Below are 22,704 nucleotides of genomic sequence, written 5' to 3' on the forward strand. Positions count from 1 at the left end.
CTCCCCGCGACCCCTTTGCGGAGAGGAGCAGCCGCCGCCGCCGCGTTGTCCCTGGCTCCGCCCCTTCCCCCGCCTGCCAATCATCCTTCCCCCCCCCCCCCACCCCAACAAGGCCCTGGGAGCGCCGCCCGGGCTCCCCGCCCTGCCTGCCGCAGCGCGTCTCCCCGCCCCCTATGCAAATCTCGGCATAATCGGCAGCCAACGGGAGGCCGCCCGGGGTCACGTGCGCGCCCTCGCCCCGCCCCCGAGGGGCGGCGGCGGCGGCGGCGGCCGAAGCCAGGGAGCGAGCGAGCCGAAGTTGGGAGCCGCTCAGTGACTCCCGGCGGCCGGAGCGGAGGGTCGCCCAGGCGGGAGCGCTGGCAGGGGCGGGCAGGGGAGGCCGGCCGGAGCAAGGAGCGGGCAGCGCGTCGGAGGAAAAAGAAGAAGAGGAGGGGGAGGAGGAGGAGGCGAGGCGTCTTGCCCCTCCGTCACCGGGGCGCCTTCGCCCTCGGCCGCCGCCGCCGCCGGGCTCTCTCGGACCATGCCGATCCTCCTTTTCCTCATAGACACGTCCGCCTCCATGAACCAGCGGGCGTATCTGGGCACCAGCTACCTGGACGTGGCCAAGGGCGCCGTCGAGCTCTTCATGAAGGTGGGGCCCGGGCCTGCCTGCCTGCCTGACGCGCGTCCCGCCAAGCACGTTCACACGTTCACACCGACCCCCCCTCCTCCTCCTCAACGCGTGTCGGCTCCCCTCCCCCCCCCTCAGAGCGCGCCCCCCCTCCTCATCTCACTCTCTTTTCTCTCTCTCTCTCTCTCCCCCCCCCGCAGCTGAGGGCCCGAGACCCGGCCAGCCGCGGCGACAGGTACATGCTGGTCACCTTCGACGAGGCGCCTTATTGCATCAAGGTAAGCGGGGGTGGTGGGAGGGGAGGGGGGGAGAAGAGGAGGAGGAGGAGGGGGGGCGGCAGCAGCAGCCCCTTCCCTCGCCCCCTCCCCTCCTCCTCCTCTTCCTCCTCCTCCTCCTCCCCAACCCGATGGGGGGAGGCGCAGCCCGACCGCCCGCCTGCCTCTGCGAAGATGGCGGCGGACATTTTGCTTTTGTATGGAGGCGGCGGCGGAGAGCGAGCGAGCGAGCGAGCCAGAGAGAGAGGCAGGCTGAGGGCGCTGCTGAGATGGAGGAGGAGGAGGAGGAGGAGGAGAGCCGGCCCGCCCGCCCGACGCCCCACCACGCGGCGGCCCTCCTCCTCTTCCTTTGCCTCCCCCCTCCCTCCACCGGGGGGGGGGGAGGGAGGGGGCTGCCGTTCCCAGGCACACGCGGAGCCGTTCACACGACCCTCCCTTGCACACACACACAGACAGACAGACAGACAGACAGACAGGACAGACACATACATAGAGGAGCAGGGAGGGGCTGGCTAGGGGGACGGAAGGGGGAGGAAGGGTGCATTGGGTGGGGGGTTGTCTCCCTGGGAGGGGGGGGCTCTGAAGGTCACCTGGGTGCAGAGGATGCCCAAAAGGCAGGTATGGTTGGAGGTCTCCAGGTTCTGGACTCGGCCTTCCGTCGTAAAATGAGGATCCCAAAGGCTTTGGGATAGTAGAGCCAAGGTGGCGCAGTGGTTAAATGCAGCACTGCAGGCTACTGCTAGATCAGCAGGTCAGCGGTTCAAATCCCACCGGCTCAGGGTTGAGTCAGCCTTCCATCCTTCCGAGGTGGGTAAAATGAGGACCCAGATTGTTGGGGGCAATATGCTGACTCTCTGTAAACCGCTTAGAGAGGCCTGAAAGGCCTATGAAGCAGTATATAAGTCTACTGCTATTGCTATTGCTTTGGAGTGTTGGGGAGGGGGGGCAAACTGTAGAGGGGGCTGGAAAGCAGTGAGAAGTGGTAGAGAAGTCTTAAGGGCTGGTCGATTCTCCCTCCCTCTCTCTTTTTTGGCCACTGCAGGGCTATATTCAGTCTACATAATATGATAGTAGCAATAATATAATCATCTGGTCTCCGGACGCAATTCAAGGTGTTGGTTATCACCTTTAAAGCCCTACATGGCTCAGGACCAGCGTATCTGCGAGACCGCCTACTGCCATGCACCTCCCAACGGCCGATAAGATCCCACAGGGTGGGCCTCCTTCGGATACCATCAGCCGGACAGTGTCGGCTGGCCGGCTACCGGAGGAGAGCCTTCTCTGTGGCTGCTCCGACCTGTGGAACCAGCTACCCCCAGAGGTCCGGACCATACCCCACCCTCATGGCCTTCAGAAAAAGCTGTTAAAACCTGGCTGTTCCGGCAGGCCTGGGGCTGTTGACCTTATTGTTGAGGTCCAGCCCCGATTAGAAATGTTATGTATGTTGGGAATTTTTAAATTATTCTTTTATTTTGCTTTTCTTTTTTTTCTCTCTATGTAAGCCGCCCAGAGTCCTCTGGGATTGGGCGGCCTAGAAATTTAAATAATAATAATAATCATCAGCATCATCAGCATCATCAGCATCATAGGTCCTTGCTAAGGGCTCCATAGGTAGACAAAAGTGCCAAACCCAGTCTGAACATCTGGCCGACTATGTGGTGGTGAATAATAATTACAGTAATAGTAATAATAGATAATTGTAGCCGCCCTAGGAAGAGGAGCCACCAGAGTTCATCAGGACTTCACTTTCTTCCGGCTTCATTGCTTCTCTAGGTGTCCCCACACCTTTTGGTTTATTTTTATCCCACCTTTATTTTTATAAATTACTCAAGGCAGCACACCTATCCAATGCACCTGTTTCCCCCATCCTGTGTGGTGGTTTGGCTGAGAGAGCGGGGGAAGTAGGCTAAAGTCGGCCAGCAGACTTTCATGAGTTAGGCAGGACTAGAATTCACCGTCTCCTAAGGATTAGCCCAGCGTCACCCAGCCTTTCATGCCTAAGGTGCAACTAGATTTCTCAAGTCACCTGGTGATTGGCCCAAAGTCGTCAGCCATCTTGTTTACCTAAGCTAGGACTAAAACTCACCCATCTCTTTCTACTCTCCTCTAGATGAAACACATGAACCAGTATTCTTCCCTCACATATCTTTGTGGTGTCCCTTGCTGGATTCATACAAAACACGGGCTCTTTATCTGTTCCCCTCAAGCATCTCCATTGAGCCTCTATGGAAGGCATCTCCTCCTCACTGTGGCTTAAGACAGGAGGGCTCCAGATGGGGAAAGCTTGACTTGTAGATTTTAAAAATCCAAAACTTATCTGACCTATTTTTCCAGAAGGTGGTCTTTCATCGTGCTTGTTAAACAGCAACACTTTTATCATAAAAGCACACAATAAAAATGCATTTTCAATAAGGCTCCTACAGATGCTTGGAAGCATAATCTGCCTTTTGTGCCAGGGTAGAGTTTCTTGATACGATAAAGTAGTTTTTGCCTTCCCCCACTTCATCTACCACCCTAAATTCTGAAATGAAGAAGGATGACTCTTAAATTGTGTTAAATTACATTTTAAATCAGTCCTAATCTCCAGATAGAGGCCTATTTTACTTTACAGGGCCATCAAGCACCTGTATAAAGAATAACCTGTCTCCCATCTTCCTTTCCACATCACTTCCAGAGAGTAACTGCATTGGGGCATGAGGCCTTCTCCATCTCCTCTGGTAGCCAGAGCGGATTCATTAACAGAGGGAAGGAGGTGACCCTCAATCAGTTCTGTGACTTTCCTTTCCCCTTACTTCTGTCATATTTCCTTTTGGCAGGGTCCTAAAGGCTTCAGGCTTGGTTTCTGGGAAAGTTCTTCAGTTCCTTCTCCTCCTCCTCCCAATTTCCTTGTTGCTAATCCTACCTCGATCTGCATAAACAGAAATTGCTCGTCATGCACTTCAGCCTTAAGTACTGTGAATGAATTCCTTTCAGTTTCCTCGATTGAAGATCAGCTGTAAAGTTTTGCTTCCCCTTTCTGAGAAAAGGGTTCCCCTGCTAGGAGCCATTTCTCACCTTCATTCTTATACAAAGCTTAAAATTTGCTTGCGTTGCAATGAGGCCTCTGATAAAAATGATTCTCAAGGGCTGCAATACTGCCCGTTGGCCACATCTCCAAAGAACCAAAGTGAAACAATTGTCTGGTAGCATTTTCAAAACCTTTAAAACTCTGGACCTGTGCAGTAAGAGCAAATGGAATCTGAACTGGAACTGACAATTTATCCTTAATTTTTGGAACAGGGTGCAGAAGCCCATTCCTTTCGCTTGTCTACTGTGAATTGATCAGGAAATGGTAAAAAAACAACAAACCCCATTTTCTTCTGACACCACTGAGGAGAAGATTTTGTCTTTTGCCTCTTTTCGCCTGCCTCCAGAGAAAACAATTTTCTCTGTATCCTTAAGCCTTGCTTCAAGCAACTAGGAGTGCCCGTGTTACAATTTCAGCTACAGTTTTGTCCATCTGTTTGTTATTTCCTTAATGCAAACATGTTGAAAATGTATCCAGGAATAATTGCCCCTGTCAGTAGCTTTCTTTGAAATACCACTCTGAGAGTTCTTGAGTTCTTCATCGTTCTTCAGAAACGATTTGTTAATCTTTTGTCAGCCAGAAATTAAGACTGGAATAGTCAAAAGGGACACCTGTCATTCTGGAAAACAGTATAGATATATATATATATTTGTAGTTTTCAGAAGTTTTCACTATCATTTGCGTTGTTATTTTTACAGCCGTTCTTCCATCTTTCAAGAAGAACTGAGAGTCAGAAAAAGTGAGTTGCTCAGGGCCACCTACTGGCCCCCATGGCTGAAGTTGGGGAACCAAGGGATGCGTTTCTACTTTCCCTGGAAACAAGACGCACTTTAAAAAAGTACAATCAGCTCCCTTAAAACATGGAAAAGACCTCAGTCACACTCTCCTTTTCTTGCCCACGTTCTTAAACAGTCCTCTTTCACTTTGCTTTGCACCAATTCTTCCTAAATTGAGGCTTCTAGCGATCTCCCAGTACTCCAAAAGATACTGAAGTGTCACTTTTTGCCCCAGATTAGGCTGCCAATCCTGTAATTAGGATTGAGAATAAATCACTCGCAAAGCCTGTTACAAAGTCTCTGGCGCTGTTGGTGGTGGGGATAGAAGAAAAATACCAAACATGAACAGACTTACAGAGACAAAATCATAATTAGTTGCTGAGGATACTACACTACATATTAATCGTGATCCTGCAGCCGCGTTATTGAAAGAAGGGAAGCAGAAGACGTAAAAAGCTAGCGCTGATGATGTTACCTAGTTGGGTCATGAAAAGTCTGCAAGAAAAAAAAAAAACTTGAGCTCGGAGAGCACCAAGGATCCCATGGCTTAACTCTGAGCTACACATATTCTATCAGATGTAAAGGCTTTATTTGGGCTTGGCGGTGTAGGTAGCCAATAGGTATGTAATCTCTAACCATTCCCCAAAGATTTTTTTCCCCATTGCTTCCTCAGCCACTTGAGTGAGTGCAAATGTTACTGTTGCATGCCGATAGCTAACCTTTAAGAAGGATAATTTCAAAACTAAGCAGTAAGAGAAGGAGATCAACTTCAGTTTTTTTCATAAGACCTCCATTTCTCAAGTAAAGTGTTCAGTTCCATTGGATGGGCTATAAAGAGCAGTGATCCTTAAGAAAGGAATGTAATTGATGGCCGATTGCAGGCTTATCGGGAACGTTGCAAAAGTACCAACTGTTCCTTCTTTCTTGTCTGACCCGTGATGATCTTTGGCCCGTGGGACACAGGAAGGGTCTCCATTCAGACCAGTCCACATAGAGGGTTCGATTTGCCGCTGAGCTCTCAAATAGCGCCATGGAGTTCATCTTCTGAGAAACCCCTCAAAACAGATCTGTAACCATCCTCTTTATTTTGATGAGTTGAGACAACACTTCTCAACATGGCGAAAAGCTGCTTAGCTTCTGCTCCTAGGTTCTGCTCTTCAGTTGATTTTTTAGCGCACGAGTTTTGTCTCATAGAAATGGAGTACCCTGTATTTTGAAGGCTGTTTGGATTTTTAGAACTGTTGGGCAAATCCTACGTCATAAAGAAGCGTTCGGAAAGCACAACCCCCCCCCCCCCAATCTTCATTTCCGTTTTCTTGAATTCACTATCCGCTTGCGCCAAAGAGTCTACAATCTCTACCAAACTTTGGAACCTCCCAGCAATCAAAATTCAACATTGCAGTGCAGCATTGGTTTCTCTGAGTGGTCTTACATCCCTGTGAGAGTTAGATAGAATTTTAAAATGCATATAGGAGGGGAAAAATACCAGTATCTCTTGAATATTCCTTCCGCCCTGCATTGCCTGAATAGCAAAATAATCCTTTGGTAGTTTTCTCCAGATGGAAGTAATCCATGGTCTTTAAACTTCTCTCTCTGGTTGAAGCTCTTTCTTTCTTTCTTTTCTTCTCCTCCCTGTGGAATATTGTGTTTTTGGTGGGCTGCTTCCAAATTTGAAAAGTTGGACGAAACTTTTAAAATGGGGATGGAAACAGGTCTTTCGCAGAAAAATGCCTACAGATAACCCTTAGCAGTTCATGGCAGAGAAATAGAGGGGGCCGTGGAAGAAATCGCACAGTTTAACCGGTCACCAGAAAACCCATCTGAAGGCCTTAGCAGAGGTTAACAATGGAGGGAGCAACCGAGACATCTGCCTTTGGTGGCATATCATTGTGCCAGCGCAAACTTGTGCATGTAATGCTCTGACCTGGCCTGGGTTCACACCTCTGGGCCTTCCTACGTCATCTGTTGCTCTGAAGTGCTGGCTGCTGGCAAGTCTTGTTCTGGCTAGCCTCTCCGGATCTTGTCATCGGAAAGTTTCTCTTGACTCTCTAATCAGGATGACTCTTCCGTTTCTTTTTTCCAAAACTGCTGGCATTCACATGCCTCAAAATGGAGTAGACATTCTTTTTTTTAAAAAAACATTTTTTATTTTTATTCTCATAATAGTTACAAGTATACATTCACATAGCTGTTATTCTTATTTATCACTTTTACATATTTGTTTTTCCATATAAAAGGTTAAAATATACATTCTGGGTTGCTTTCCTTACCATCCCAAAACCTATTTTGTATTCTCACCACCCTAATTTTTCTTTTTTTTTCCCTCCCTCGCTTCTCTACTTCCTCCTCTCCTTCCCTTTCCTTCTTCCCTTGCCTCTCCTCTCTTCCTCTTCCCCCTCCTACCCTCTCTCCTTCTTTTCTATCCCTTCCCTCCCTCCTCTTTCTTCCTTCTCTCCCCTTTCGTCTCTTCTTCTCTCTTCCTTTCCTTTTCTGTGGTTGTGTGATCTCTTTTCAACTGTCATCTAGTATATTTTCGGGACGGTATTCTCGCAAACCCTGTTATAATTTTACGCTTATCCTTTCCTTTTCCCTTTTCTTCACTATCATGCCCTAACTTTTTTTTATGGAGTAGACATTCTTGATGTAAGTGGCAGCTGAAAATGGAATCTTTTTTTCGAACACAAAGCAGACTCTGTCAAGTGTGACCAATTTGGGGAGTTTCGTAACTCCTCCAAAATACATGCCTTCATACTTGTAAAAGTTGTGGCATCAGAAATAATAGTGAGTTGCGAGCCATTGTTTAAACTCGGGAGCCCTCAGATGTGGGATTGCATGTGGACTCCCTTGGTGGAATTAGTGATAGTCCAGGAATAAATTCACATCACAGAGTGAATTTTGAAAAAGGGCTTTGGGAGAAGCATTTCTTAACGTCTGGAGAGAACAATTTAGCCATCTCCGGACACTTCAGCAAAACATGTTAATTTTAGTGTCCTTTACACCTTTATAGCACCTGGCCAGGGACAGTTCTAAAAATAAAAGTAGGGCAACTATAGAATTGGAATAATAAGATAAAAATAAATTTAACTTGATAGAATACATTTTAAATACCTTGTCAAATCTGAGGCAGGGTGGGAGGGGAGGTACCGAAAAGGCTAATATTCTGCAGCCTCTTCAGACACTGCAATATTTATTTTTGAGAACTATATATGACTTTTATCTATATTAGCTTCCTGAAAGCTCAGTTTTGCCTGCCTCAAGAATTTAATGCACACACATTTACTACTTTTATGGCTGCTTGAGAAGATTAAAGGGCAGTATAAATTTAACTCAGAGCAAGGGTTTGGACTCGAAGACCTCCAAGGTCCTCTTTCCAACTCTTATTCTGTTCTGTTCTAATGTTGGTTTCCCGAGGAGCAGAAAAATTATCTTTTAGGTTTTAGAAATACGATCTGTGTTGTGCCTAGCACTTTAAAAAAAAATAATGTTCTCAATAATGTTCTTCTCAATCTCATCACCAGGTGTTGGGGTTCTCTGCGGTTTGCAGCCTGTGGGGACAGTTAAACCTTTCATCATAAATGTGGTTTTCCTGATCCCTCCCGCCCACCCTAATAAATTTAAGTTCTGAGAATAACTTTCTGGGTACCAGGAAACAGAACCAGCCCTCAGGCATTGTGGAATAGAGGCTCTTCCGGCAAATGCAGATGGATTCCTTTTGGGATATACTGTCTTCTAACAGTTGTGCAGGATCCAATCTGGGCGGTCACTGGGACCACAGCTTTTGTCTTCTGAGCTTTCGGATTCGTACTGGAGCATCTTCAGACCATGAATCCAGAAGATCTGGTCCCAGTGACCGCCGGCTCTGATTGGATGCTGCCACATTATCCTGAGACAAGTAGTTTTGCCGTCGTTCCAGCCGTTCCCAAATCACTGATTTTGGACAAGGAGGGAAGGAAATTCAACAAAGTTGTTTCTACATAAGGGAAGAAAAAAATGTTATCAGGTCTAATGTATTAAATGCAGCCCTTTAGTGGTGAATGTTAAGAGCAGAAACTACACAAAGGGTAGCCCACTCTTCTGTGACCATTCCTAGCAAGTGAAGATAGTCCTTGATTTAGAAAATGGAGCCCAAATTTTCTGTTACTAAGTGAGACAGTTGAGCTTTTTCCTCCTTTTATAACCTTTCTAGCCACAGTTCAGTTAGTAACGTAGTTATAAAACGAATCTACCTCGCCCATTGACTTTGCTTGTCGGAAGGTGATGGCAAATCGGGACTCTGCAAACGTCATAAATACGAGTTTGGTTGCCTAAGTCACCTTTTTTGAGTGCCACGGTAACTTCGAATGGTCACTAAACAAGTGGTTATAAGTCAAGGACCACCAGTATAGAAAGCCTTCAAAAGGAGGTTGCTGTTAGATCTAACCATCCAGTTTAAATTATTTAAAATCATTGCTTATGAGCCAGTCTGGACACACTTGAGCGTGTTTAAAAAAAAAGAGAGCCAAAGACGGAATTTCTTGCCCACAGTTCATGGTAGAATCTTTTCAGCTGGACTATCTCGGGTTAAATCCTTCGTTGATGTTAATTTGCAGAGAGGGAACACCTCCCTTAACACCTCTTCAACAGGTCCTTCTGCTCTTCTCTCTCTGACCTTTGGAAGCGTGATGTGGAAGGCTTCCATTGTTCCTCGAATTAGCTGCCATGGCGGTGTGCGTCTCTATCGGGGTGTGGCGTTTTTTTTTAAATGAAGGGTTGAGAAACCTGGCTTGCGAGTTTTCAAATGTCCATGGCAATTTATGATCTGTTTTTTTTTTTTTTTTGGGTGGTGGTGGTGAATTGCTGAGTGCCATCTGATTGATCTAGGGTAGGAGGGTCCAATCTTGGACACTTTTTAAGACCTGTGAGCCAGGTGGCGCAGTGGTTAGACTGCAGTACTGCAGGCCACTTCAGCTGACTGTTATCTGCAGTTCGGCGGTTCAAATCTCACCGGCTCAAAGGTTGACTCAGCCTTCCATCCTTCCGAGGTGGGTGAAATGAGGACCCAGACTGTGGGGGCGATATGCTGACTCTGTAATACCGCTTAGAGAGGGCTGAAAGCCCTATGAAGCGGTTATAAGTCTAACTGCTATTGCTATTGCTATTTCAAAGCCCAGAATTCCCCAGGCAGCTTTGCAAGACCTATCTGAGAAATTCTGGGAGTTGGAAGTCCACAGGCTTGGCTAGGGAGATACAGCTGCTTGGAGCATCAAGGCCTAATGAAAAGTGGATCTTCACAAGGCCCAACCGTTGCCCTCTGGGATAAAGTGGGTGAGGGAGGTGGGAGAGAACCTTTCCCTGGCAGTTTGCCGAGTTATCGTGCCACCCCTCCTTGTTTTTCAGTCTGCCATTCGCAAGCACACCTCTGTGGTTATTTTTCTCTGTTGGAAGGAACACTTGTCTCTTCCTTTGTAGGGCTCCAGCTTCCAACATGACATTTTGGGACGGGGGGGGGGGGAGATTCTTGTCAGGCTGCAGTGGTGGGCTTAGAGGGCTGTTCTTCTATTTAAAAGGGTGAATTATAGTTTGTTTTTCTCGCATAAGGGGTTGATTGTAACAAAAGACAAATAGCTAGCATTGAATACTAGAATAACAAGAGTTGGAAAGGACCTTGGAGGTCTTCTTGTCCAATCTTGTCCACTCCGCCGAGGTGGCGCAGTGGTTAAATCAGCACTGCAGGCCACTTCAGCTGATTGCAGTTCTGCAGTTCGGCTGTTCAAATCTCACCGGCTCAGGGTTGACTCAGCCTTCCATCCTTCCGAGGTGGGTAAAATGAGGACCCGGATTGTTGTTGGGGGCAATATGCTGACTCTGTAAACCGCTTAGAGAGGGCTGAAAGCCCTATGAAGCGGTATATAAGTCTGCTATGCTATTGCTATCTCCTCCTCGAGCAGGAGATACCTGTACCATTCCAGACAAATGCCTGTCCAGTCTCTTCTTAAAAACCTCCAATGATTAAGATTTAATGGATTTGTATGCCGCCCAATCCCGAAGGACTCTGGGCGGCTTACATAAAAACAATTTAAAAATACTAAAAAAAATTAAAATACAAAGCAAGTGATGGAGCACCCACAACTTCTAGAATCCTTCCACTGGTTAATTGTTCTCTGGAAATTTCTCCTGAGTTCTAGGTTGCTTCCCTCCTTGATTAGTTTCCATCCATTGCTTCTTATCCTGTCTTCTGGTGCTCTGGGGAATAGATTGAGCCCCCTCTTGTTTGTGGCAGCCTTGGATCAGGAGTGGCCTACAGTATATCCTGCCTTCATGCATTCATGACTGAGCAAATACAGAAATTATCTGTTCGGAACAAATATTTGGGAGAATGATCTACTGGATTATTTTGCAGGTTATTTGTCGCCTTTTCTGGGGATCTAGGAAGGAGGGAGAAAGGGAAGTTGGTTCTCTATAAACTCCCCGTCTTCATACCACCTTTCCAGCCGCTGTTGAGGTTGCGTGGCATCATGTAACCTCCCTGGTGTAATATGGTGTACTTGGTGTCAGGTATCCGGAAAGTACGTGATGTATTTAGAATATTGCAAGTAATGAGGCTGTGGTCGCTCAGATTGTTAATAGCTGCAAATATGTAGGCGAGATGCATTTGTATAAATTTGAATAAACCTGAGCCACTCTACATATGATATGATCCAGCACCTGAATCACACCACTTCATATCTCTACAGCTGTCATAAAAGGGGTCTTCGGTTTCCCACACTTTTTCCATGGGGAAAAAAAAAATTAGCAGTAATTTGGTATCACCAGCTTGGAGATGGAGATGGGTTATTTCTCAAGACCTACTATTTGGCTCTTGGCTCTTTTGGCCCCAACAATGTCTGACTGCCCTTAGCATTTCAAGATCCAGCTAAAGTTGGCTAGATTCTGTTCCTTAGCTGGGTGGGCCTTGTACTAAGATGTTAAAAATGGTTTAAAAACACAAGCTCTATTAATGCGGTCACTGTTTTGCAGTGGATTGCCTAGCTCTTGAAATGAAATTGTACACATTTTTGTATTGAGTTGTTGCCTGTGTGTGTGTGTGTGTAGCTGATAAAGGAGGAGAACCTTGTGGCTTAGTGGTTAACACAACTGCTTAATATGTAATACAGCACAGGTTCTAATCCCAGTAAGGGTATGGCTAGCTGATGAGAGCTAAATAGCTTGAAATAGATCTATACTAGTCTCCCTTTATTTATTTATCAGCCCAAATGCATATCTATCTATCTATCTATCATCTATCTATCTATCTATCTATCTATCTATCTATCTATCTATCTATCTATCTCTCTATCTATCTATCTATCTATCTATCTATCTATCTATCTATCTACTATCTATCTATCTAATACTACCTTCTATCTACCTATCTACCTATCTATCAGATTTCTTTTACAACCCCCGGTATGCCCAAATATGCGAGGAAGTTCACTGCTTCCATTCTCTGTCCTTCGGCTCGTCACAAGAGACCATCCAGGCAGAAACCCAATATTTTTACTGTTACTATCAGCCCAAATGCATATCTATATCTATCTATCTATCATCTATCTATCATCTATCTATCATCTATCTATCTATCTATCTATCTATCATCTATCTATCATCTATCATCTATCTATCTATCTATCTATCTATCTATCTATCTATCTCTCTATCATCTATCTATCTATCATCTATCTATCTCTATCTATCTATCTATCTATCTATCTATCTATCATCTATCTATCATCTATCTCTATCTATCTATCTATCTATCTATCTATCTATCTACTATCTACCGATCTACCTATCTACCTATCTACCTATCTATCAGATTTCTTTTACAACCCCCGGTATGCCAAATATGCAGGAAGTTACTGCTTCCATTCTCTGTCCTTCGGCTCGTCACAAGACCATCCAGGCAGAAACCCAATTTTACTGTTGCCTTTTTGTTACATTTTGTTGTATTGTGCTGATAAAGTCTCCCTTTATTTATTTATCAGCACAATATCTATATATATATACTACATACATACATACATACATACATACATAATATATATAATATATATATATATATATATATTATTAGTATTAATAGTGTATTAACTTGATTAGTATTAAACCGAAACAATCTTTCTGGAGAGTAATGGTTTATCATGCTCCTGGATTTAAAGTTATATTATATATGAGTGTATTTATTTGGTTAGGGAATGAAGTTTTGTTAAGCACTAATTGCTGCTTTTGTATGGGGATATTTTGCTAGTCCCTTAGTGGATCCTCGTCGGGAGTTTATTGGGAAAATGTTTTAGACCCAAACACCTAACTTGTAGTTTTGGTATTACAGTAGGGTGGTAAGGAGTTGCAACGCTCGCTCTCAGTCAGTTTTCTGCTTCTTAAACAGAGCTACGCTTGGAAGATTGTGAGTTGTAGGGTGGAGAGATGAGGTCACGGCAGTCACTAAAAAAGCTTGTCTCCTAAATCTTTTGTAATGTTTCCAGGAAATGTTACAGCAACTTCCAAGTTACTTTGCAAGTGGAGAAGAAAAAAAAAGCTTAGAACAAGTTCATCATTGGCACACCGAGAAGACCTGTTTCTTGGGAGAAGGAGGATTTGCAGTGAAATAACATCACATCTATTTGATAACTAACTTAGCTCTGGAATTTTTAAAAAACGGCTCTCATCTGGTGGACGCCTGGGAACAAATAAAGTCTCTTTATGTGCCGGACCTGGCAGAGGCTAAGGAGGAAAATTGCATGATGTCGATAGAACTTTTTCACGGAGATGGAACGCGTGTCCAGTGATTCTGAGGCTACTTAGAACAATCTGGCCGTGTTCCTTTATAAATAAATTAAAAGCCGGGAAAGTTCCTTTGTTCTACTACCATTTTTTTCAGGGGTGAAAAAATATTCTCTAGGACTGTGACTGTGAAATAGGATGGCTTATTTGGCGGATGTTCCCTGCCCAGTGACGTTTCAATTGAATGTAACACTCCTAAAAGATTAGCCTGATTCAAGGCTCTTTGTAGCCATTCACTTAAATTAGACCTGTTGGAATGAGATCTGAAGATTCTGCTGCCAACCATTGAAACGGTGGGAAAGGAGGGTGGAACCACGTTGCCTTCTCAGTCAAGTTGGGGGGGGGGGGGGCGGTGGAGGGCCAGCCTGGAACTGAAATCCTTCAGGCGGCTGAGCTCATTCGATGCTTATCTGAATGAATTGTTCCTCGCTCACTTAACCTCTTCTGTATCACGCCTCTCGCGGTCAGATAATAATAATAATAACGGCTTGTTTCGAAGCCCCTTTTCTTGGCAGCAACCGAGTAAACATGACCTCTGCTCCCCTCCTCCTTTAGGCTGGCTGGAAGGAAAAACCATGCACTTCATGAACGAACTGAAAAACCTCCAGGCATCAGGATTGACCACTCTCGGCCAGGCTCTGCGATCATCCTTTGACCTGCTGAACCTCAACAGATTAGTCTCTGGCAAGACAACTATGGTCAGGTAATGGATGCTGGCCTTGAATTTCCCTCTTAGTCATCTGAAGGAGGTTTAGAGCTCTTTCGTAAAAGGGACCCTATGCTTAAAAAAAATTCTGTGGGTCGTTTGGGAAGCCCTTCGCCCTGTCCAGGGAGACTGAAATCTTTCCCTCCCCTCCTAGCCAGAAACAAAAATGCGGTATTTTTTTCCTCTCTTCTGGGATGAAGACTCTCCTTGGGGTTAATTTCAACTGGTGGGTTAAGTTCAGCTAGGAACGCATCACCCTCTTTGATTCTTTGAAGGTGTTTTTGGGCATTTTGTTCCTTCCTTTCTGTAGGGGAGGAATCCCTTTTTTTTAGAGCCGTCGATTTTAATTACCATCACAGATGGAACAAGCTGACAAATACTTCTTCTGTTCAAGAGGAGGTAAGATAACACGACTGAATTGCTATGCTCTGAACGTCACCTTTGCTGTTAAAAAACGTTAGCGCTCTCCTCGTACAGGAATCAAAGACTTATAAAAATGCAGGATTGTTTGTTTTGCTCGCGTGGCGCTCACTTTTTCTGTGATTTTGGCCCACCTTTGCTTGTGGAGTCCTGCAGGCTCTTAGCTAAAATGTTTCCCCTCTTCTTTCTACAGCTCCATCTGCCTCTGAATTCTCCCCTGCCTGTAGCGAGCTAACCAAAGAACCGTTTCGCTGGGATCAACGGCTGTTTGCCCTGGTGCTGCGCTTGCCGGGGCCCCATCAGTGGAACCCGAGCAGCTAGGGAGCGTCCCCACAGATGAGTGCCATCACACAGATGTGTGAAGTCATGGAGGTAGCCGCAGCCTTCGCATTGAGCATCTTGGGAATATCGTTGAATTTCTAGCCAGGCAGACAAGGTTGAACATTAGTTGGTTCAACTTGTTCTCTCTTTTGGGTTTGTGCCTTGGCTTTTCTCTCCCCACAACCTCTGCTGGCTTCCTGGGGACATCTGTGCAGCAACTCCAAATCAATAGTCCTTGTTGAGTTTAGTAAACCTTGCCCTTCTGAAGCCCTTGTCAAACTTGTCACTCTAACAAGTTGTGGGAGAAATACAAGATTGGATTGGTCCAAAGGTCCCTGGGTTTTTTCTACAAGAACATCCAAGACACTCTTGGTATAAAACTTTGCCTTCTGGCCCTAAAATTACTTTCCTTTTGAGATACGATTAGAGAGCCGTTTTAAAAACATCTCTTACCAAATTAAAAATCACCTCTACATACTGTCAACAAGGGAGCATCGTACTCCCTTATCACTGTATTGTCCCCTTTCCATATAGAGCTTTTTCCAGAATGGGATCAGATAGGAATAAAAATTACCCTTGACTTCAATTCTGAAAGAGTTCCAAGTCCAGTTTTAAATCTTAAGTACCTTTAAATGAAATTGTGTTATGAATACCCCAATTAGCATGTTTCAATATGCATGCGACTATATTCACCTCCTTGTTTTAACTGGGTTTTAGAAAGATCCACGCAGGCCAGTAAAAAGCCATTATGGGTTTTCAGCTTATTCAATAAATTCCCTACAACGCGGCAAAACAGCTTGGCTGCTTGTTGAGAAGAAGGATAAGCAAAGATTCAGTGGCCAGCAGCCGTGTTTGAGGCTGTCAAATGGGTGTAGTGTCGCTGGAGATAGTTCCTTGGCTTTTTAGCTGCTTTGGAACAAATTCTAGGCTTTTCAATGCCCCGTTTTATCTTTTGCCCACTCCAAAGAGTAGAAGACTCCTGCGAGTCCCTTGGACTGCAAGGCCATCCAACCAGTCAGTCCTAGAGGAGATCATCCCTGACTGCTCTTTAGAAGGCCGGATCCTGAAGATGAAACTCAAATACTTTGGCCTCTCTCTTCCTACAGTTCTTAAACCTGCAGTACGTTTCCTATAACTTGCCTGATTAAAAACCTGTCTGCTTCCCTTTTTTCTGTTCCAGGGCGCTCGTATTGTGTCCGGACCCAGCGCATGTTGAACCAATGCTTAGAATCCCTTGCTCAGAAGGTTCAGAGTGGTGTGGTCATTAATTTTGAAAAATCGGGACCAGATCCGCCTCACATTGGGGAAGGTAACAATTAAAGCTTTACGTAGACCCTCAGCTTAATACGTCTTGGTTGAAGGATCTTTGCTGACTTCAAACAGGAATCTGGCCATTAAGCTCCCAGACTTTGACACAAATGATACAAATTAGGTTTTGGATGGATGCCCCAATTTATTCGATTGAAGTTGCGCTAATGTTTATAAAACCTGTTTCGTTGCATTTTTCCAGCGTAGAGAAAACTGGCAATCGTATTCAGGCTCCATATTTCTTACTGTGCTGTTTTTCCTTGGATTTTAGATGGACTGGTTGACGCCACAAGGCCCGTCAATTCCTTCGGTTCTCAGTCATGGCACAGCTGTCATAAACTCATCTATGTGCGTCCCAACCCTAAAACGGGCGTGCCTGTTGGCCATTGGCCAATCCCCGAATCATTTTGGCCTGATCAGAATTCACCAACGCTGGTATGTAAGATACTCCTAAGGATTCTGGGCCCCTTGGTTGAGACAGCATCCTAACCGATGTGTCCTTAGTACAGATTTTAAGCTCGTCTGAAAAGGGCCTAGAGCTGTCCTGTCTCTTAGCACCATTCCCATCTCCTGCAGGTGCTACAGACCTGACTTTCCAATAGTTTTAAATGTCACCTGTGAAGGACCGTCAGCATATTGAAAGCAGTGAATAGCATCAGCGCTATTTTACTTTATAACTGTCCGTAGAGGTTTGTTAGAAACCTTGTAAAAATAAATAAATGGTAATGACCTCTGAGCGTGTTGAACTAAGCTAAAATTGTTAGCCAGGAGTATTTTTTGGAAGGTGCTGGGACTGAACCTTCTGCTGAGCTTCTGACTCTTGTTTCTCACATCCTTTCCAGCCCCCTCGCACAGCTCATCCGGTGGTGAGGTTCTCCTGCGTGGATTGCGAGCCCATGGTGATCGATAAGCTGCCATTTGACAAGTACGAACTGGAACCGTCACCTTTAACGCAATACATCCTGGAACGGAAGCTGTCTCATGTGGCTGGCAGGTACTTGCACCATCTACGTATTTCAGATCCTTAGCCGGGCAGATTTTTTTTTTAAAAAAAGGTTTGGAAATATGGAACCAACCCATTGGTCCCCAGTTCAACCCTTATTTATTATGCCGTAATTGAAGATTTTTGAGGAGACAACATCCACCACTTGCCATTCAGACCAGTCAAAACTATTCTGAGCAGGCAGATGGCAGCCTGGCTTGAAATTCCACACACAGGCTTCTTGTCACAATCCATTTCACAGCTAACTCCAAATTGTGTGGGAATTACCTGTTGCTAAGTGGTAAGAATGTTAGTGGATTGCCAGAAAATTTCATTTTCTCCCTATAGTAGTTGCAGGGGAGGAGAGAATGTGTTTTATCTCCTCCCCCCCTATTTTTTCCCCCTCCGGTCCCCTGCCTTTTACCTGGTCCTGGAACTCTTCAGTCTCCCTCAGTCTTATGGTCGCTGTAGCACATATCTCTCCAGCAACGTAGTTTAAAAGAGCAAAATATTAAACCCTAAAAAAAAAAAAGGGTTAAAAGATTAAACCTTCTTTGGAACCAGAATTCTAGGAAAAGCCACATTTGCCTTTCGTGTTAACATGAGTGACAACTGATAATGTAATTGTTTGACCGGTGATTATAAAAGACATTGAAGGCTCACAGGATTTGACAGCTCCATGGGGCCCTAGTCTTAGTCTCATGAAGTGAAGCTTTGATAGTACCGTTTGTTAAATAGGGCAGATTGAGAAACAAACTCTTTTATTCTAATATATACTACGTTTCCCCCACCCAAATCTGATCCTTTTTTGGATACAAAGCAGCACAATGCTCCTTGCTGTGAGTGGCTACATTGAATGGGTGTTTGAGGAGTTGCAGTTTATGCGCCGTGCTTGGGAGAGCTATCGGTTCACTGGAGAAAAAAAAAAGACATTTAAATCAAAGGACATGAAGCTGCAGTCACCACCGCCTTATAAAATACGGCAAACTTTTTATCTCACCAACCTATACAGCCTTTTATGAGACTATTCACATTTTTATGAGACTATTCCTCTTTTACAACCTATTTTTCCCCCCAATACTGTTTACTGTTTATTAAATTTATAGGCTGCCCAATCCCGAAGGACTCCGGGCGGCTTACAGAAACAAAAATTAAAAAAGAGAAAAAACAAATAAAACACAACAAATTTAAAAGAGACACAACATGCACCCAATCTAAGCGGGGCTGGACCTCAGTCAACAGCCCCAGGCCTGCCGGAATAGCCAGGTTTTGATAGCTTTTCGGAAGGCCATGACAGTGGTAGGGTCCGGATCTCTGGGGGTAGCTCATTCCATAGGGCCGGAGCAGCAACAGAGAAGGCCCTACTCCGAGGCGTCACCAGCCGGCATTGTCCAGCTGCTGGCACCTGCAGAAGGCCCATCCTGTGCGATCTTCGGTCTCAGTAGTGAGCCACCACACTCTGCCCCCCCTCCGGTGCGTCTAACTTTCCCCTCTTCCCCTTGCTCTTCCTCCCTAGGTCTTTGTGAGCAGCAGCGCGAAATACAGCGAGCTCGGACACCCCTTTGGATATTTAAAGGCCAGCACCAGCCTGACCTGTGTCAATCTCTATGTGATGCCTTACAACTACCCCGTGCTGCTCCCTCTGCTCGGTAAGCTCTGCCCCGCCCGGCCGTCTCGTAGAAGGTCTCGTCCCGAACGTCTTTTGTCTATATGTGTCCGTGTGCTTGTATGTTTGCCAGCCGTTTCTTAAACGGGATGGGAACCGAGTGTTGCAAACTTGCTACGTTGGGAGAAGAGGCTTTTTACACCCCCCCCTCCCTTTCTTTCTCTGCAGCAGAGGAGGAGAGCCACCTGCTGCCAGTGCATGTTTGATGCTGCTCACCTCCTAGACTCGTAGCTTCTTCCTTAATTGGAGTAAGATTCAACCTCCATTCTTTTCCCTCTTTTCAGGCTGTGGTGTCTACATTTCTTGCAGCAGCATGTATATAAAGCCCTGTGTCTTGTTTTCGTTGGAGAACTGGGGCTCAGAATTTCCAAGGGTTTATAAATAACCGGGGACGTGGAAAAAAAGAAAACCGAGCTTGCTGTCCCCTCCTTTTGCAAGAAATAAGCACCTTTGTCTCTGGGTGGATTATTTCAAAAAGATTTATTTTAGCCCGGATCCCGACCTCTTTGGGTCGTGAAGGAAAATAGCAATAGCAATAGTTAGGCTTTATCCCGCTTCATAGGGCTTTCAGCCCTCTCTAAGCGGTTTACAGAGTCAGCATATCGCCCCCAACAACAATCCGGTCCTCATTTTACCCACCTCGGAAGGATGGAAGGCTGAGTCAACCCTGAGCCTGGTGGGATTTGAACAGCCAAACTGCTGAACTTGCAGTCAGCTGAAGAAGCCTGCAGTGCTGCATTTAACCCAGGTGGCCTCGCTGCGTGTACAGTTTTTGGTTCCCGAAGGCGGAACGTATGGTAGAAGGAGCCCCGTTTTGTTTTCACCCAAGCCCCAGGCTCCATGCTCAACGTGAATGCCTCTGGATGGCCTCTAGGTGCCCCCGTTACCCTTCCTTCCCAGTATAAAGCAGATAGCCTCTTCTTCAGAGTTGCCACAATAATAATATGATGGTGGTGGTGGTGACTCACACGGATTGTGAAGCAACTTTGCCAATGGAAGTTTCCCCCAAATTTAGAAGAAGGCGAGTCCTTTTTCGAGGTGCCCGCTGAACTCATTGCGGATCCCGCTGGTCAGCCGTCGCCTGAAAGGGTAAAATGAGTTTCTGACTTGCGAAGGCTGTGGAAGGAAACAGCTCGGGGGTGTTGTTGTGTTTTTCTCCTTGTCACTGAGCCCAATTTCAGCTTTGCCCATTAACTCCCGACTCTTGGTTCACTGTGCAGGCCAGTCCCAATCCTCGTCCTGCCCCGTTTCGAACTCCCTGGCCTGGCGGTTCAGAAGTGCATGCGATTCCCCTGCCTTGGAAGTGACGGAAACCTAGTTTTGAGCCTCTTTGTTGTCCTTGACAGCTGTGCCATTTTTCCTCTCTGCCGGCCACTTGTTTTCCCAACCGAAAACAAACGTCAGGCTGATTTCTTTTTCCAGCATCATCTCTACCTCGCCTTCACGGGTTCGGTTTTTTTAGGTCTTTATTTTTCAGTCCAGCTGACCAAACGTTGGAACAGCAGGGTGGAGATCCAGGCTGCATGACTCACAGCCAAGATGTTTGCTCTGCGGTTGGGTCATTTTTGCAAACGGGGGGGGGGGGGGGATGATACATGGAAGCGTGGATGCCTTGTGCTCTCTCTTTCTTGCCTCAGTTGAGGAATATACCCAGGAGCCCAACTGGATTTCTACCGATTTAAGTCCTTGAGTATCTTCCTAAAAACAATTTTTTATTTATTTTATCCCTCTAAGCTCTCTTGTTTCGTTGGAACAAAAGCGTAGCAAAAATTCAGACAGATCGTGGATTAGTTTATTTTGGCCTTCCCACTTCAGAAACACTTTCTGCTTATTCTTGCGCCCTAAATTGTGCTTTGGGGTGTATTTTGAAAGAGTCATTTTGGAAGAGAGAACTGCTGGTACATAAAGATTCTATTTCCCCCTCCTTTTTGGTGGAGCGGTGGTGGTATGATTTTACTCGAGATTTCCTGTTGCTTCAGATCTTCCTCTGTTCTTGTAGGTCAAAGAAAACAGGAACTCTTTGCTATTCTTCTTTAATACTTTTTTCAAATATATATGTGTGTAGGTGAAGAAACCTACATGATAAATTGCTCCTGTTTTATCCCTATGCCTTCCAACTACCTAGATTTGATTTGGCCACTCCTCATATGTTGTCTGCTCCCGCCCCCCCCCTTTTTTTGTCAATCGTTATATTTGCTATATTAAAAATTGAGAATATTTGCTCACCTGATTGGCAGAGATACTGAATGGAGATGTTAAAACAAAGGCTCTTCTCTAAGTTGCCATTCCCAGTTCTTGGTGGAAGGCTACAGAGTTGCATGAGATGGAGGTCTCTCGCTGGGGGGGGGGGATGGGGGTGTGTGATAGTTATCCCGGGGCAGATGATTGGCTTTGTCAAGTTGAATTTTGGAAAAAGAATTTCCACCCAGTTGTGCCTCCCAAAAGCGGGCATGTTCCTGATGGCTTGTTTTGAGGTCCCCTTTCTATTGGGAAAAGTTGAGTAAGAGCTTATCAGGAATTCCATCGGTCCCTTAGGTTGCCTATTTTAAAACAATTAGGTTAGCTCAGATCATGGAGTGCCCCCCACCCCATTCACTTCAGCTTCTTGTTATTTGCAAGGACACTGCTGAGGAAAAGACCCCCGGCTTCCGTTTAAGGCTTGCCTGGCATGCTTTGAAAAATTATTTCAGGCAGAAATTTGAAAAGGTTTGAAAAAAAGTGCTGGGTTTCAGCCTGTTTTGAAGCACTTGTTTCTGAACCGTTTTTGGAGCTCTCAAGCTAAAGTAACACAATTTCTGTCCCCCCCCCCCCACTTTTGCCTTTGTGTCAGACACAACTACCGGTGGCTACATGGACACGTCCAACCAGTTCCAACATTTTTGGAAGTGGCTTGTCATTCCCTTTTTCCTAGAGAGCGGAGGTGAATTGGTCCAAGGTTTATCTCATTGTCTTCTGCCTCGGGCGGGGTTGGAGCTCAGGTTTTCCTGCTCCTGCTCCAGTGGCTTCACACCTAGGCCAAATTGTCTTTTCTTAAGACACGTTGCTTTTATGCGGTAACACCTGGATGGAGTTGTGGCATACGATTAGCGTTCTGTGTGTCTTTTAGAAGCCAAAATACCTTCGGCCAGTTCCAACATGGGATTTGATCTTGGAAACCCTCATCCCTTTGGATCTTGGTCCTTAAGGGGTGGGAAAAAAAAAATCTCTTGGTGCAGGAAATAGTTGTGTTACTTTGACGTCTCCAAGTGTCGGGCACAGGTGTTTTTTTTTTATAACTCGGATTGTTTTCTCCTCTTTTGCAGATGACCTTTTCAAGTTCCACAAACTTAAGCCAAATCTGAAGTGGCGACAGGCATTGGAGAGCTACATAAAATCCATGCCTCCTTACTACTTAGTGGTATGTAGTTTTGTCCTTTCTATGGCCCAAAAGAAACCGCTGACGGGATGCTCCCCCCGCGAGAACATCCTTTCGCATGTCTTCTGAGTCAAACGCCTTGCATGCCAGGGCTCCGAAGTTCTTAATGCTTGCAGTTTAGTACTTCCCCACCCCCCCCTTTAAAAAAAACATTTTGGAATCGTCGCCTAGCTATCGGATTTGTGGGGCGGGTGTATTATTTTTTCAGCCCCTCCTTCCCTCCTCCCCTTCACCTTTTCTGGGTCCATTAACTTCAGATCTCGGGGCTACTACTGTTAGTAGTATAAGCAAGGGAGAGGGCAGCATTTAACCCTGCGCCTGGCCGAGCCAGAGGTGGGAGGGAAGCTGATTAAAACCAG

General features: G+C 45.7%; 1 protein-coding gene across 1 annotated transcript; it reads left to right on the plus strand.

The window, feature by feature from the left end:
• The first annotated feature begins 269 nt into the window (after positions 1 to 269).
• Positions 270 to 22,414, plus strand: LOC116516155 (integrator complex subunit 6-like). Its single transcript, XM_032228558.1, is given in 16 exon segments — positions 270 to 631; positions 811 to 888; positions 14,083 to 14,104; positions 14,107 to 14,211; positions 14,214 to 14,230; positions 14,544 to 14,592; positions 14,595 to 14,632; positions 14,847 to 14,874; positions 14,877 to 14,945; positions 14,948 to 14,993; positions 14,995 to 15,023; positions 16,152 to 16,283; positions 16,554 to 16,717; positions 17,125 to 17,265; positions 18,781 to 18,913; positions 22,233 to 22,414. Coding segments are annotated over 16 exon segments (1,344 nt in total). The 5' UTR covers positions 270 to 520.
• The last annotated feature ends 290 nt before the right edge of the window (positions 22,415 to 22,704 follow it).

Source organism: Thamnophis elegans, chromosome 12, assembly GCF_009769535.1.
Source record: "Thamnophis elegans isolate rThaEle1 chromosome 12, rThaEle1.pri, whole genome shotgun sequence".
NCBI classification, from domain to species: Eukaryota; Metazoa; Chordata; class Lepidosauria; order Squamata; family Colubridae; genus Thamnophis; species Thamnophis elegans.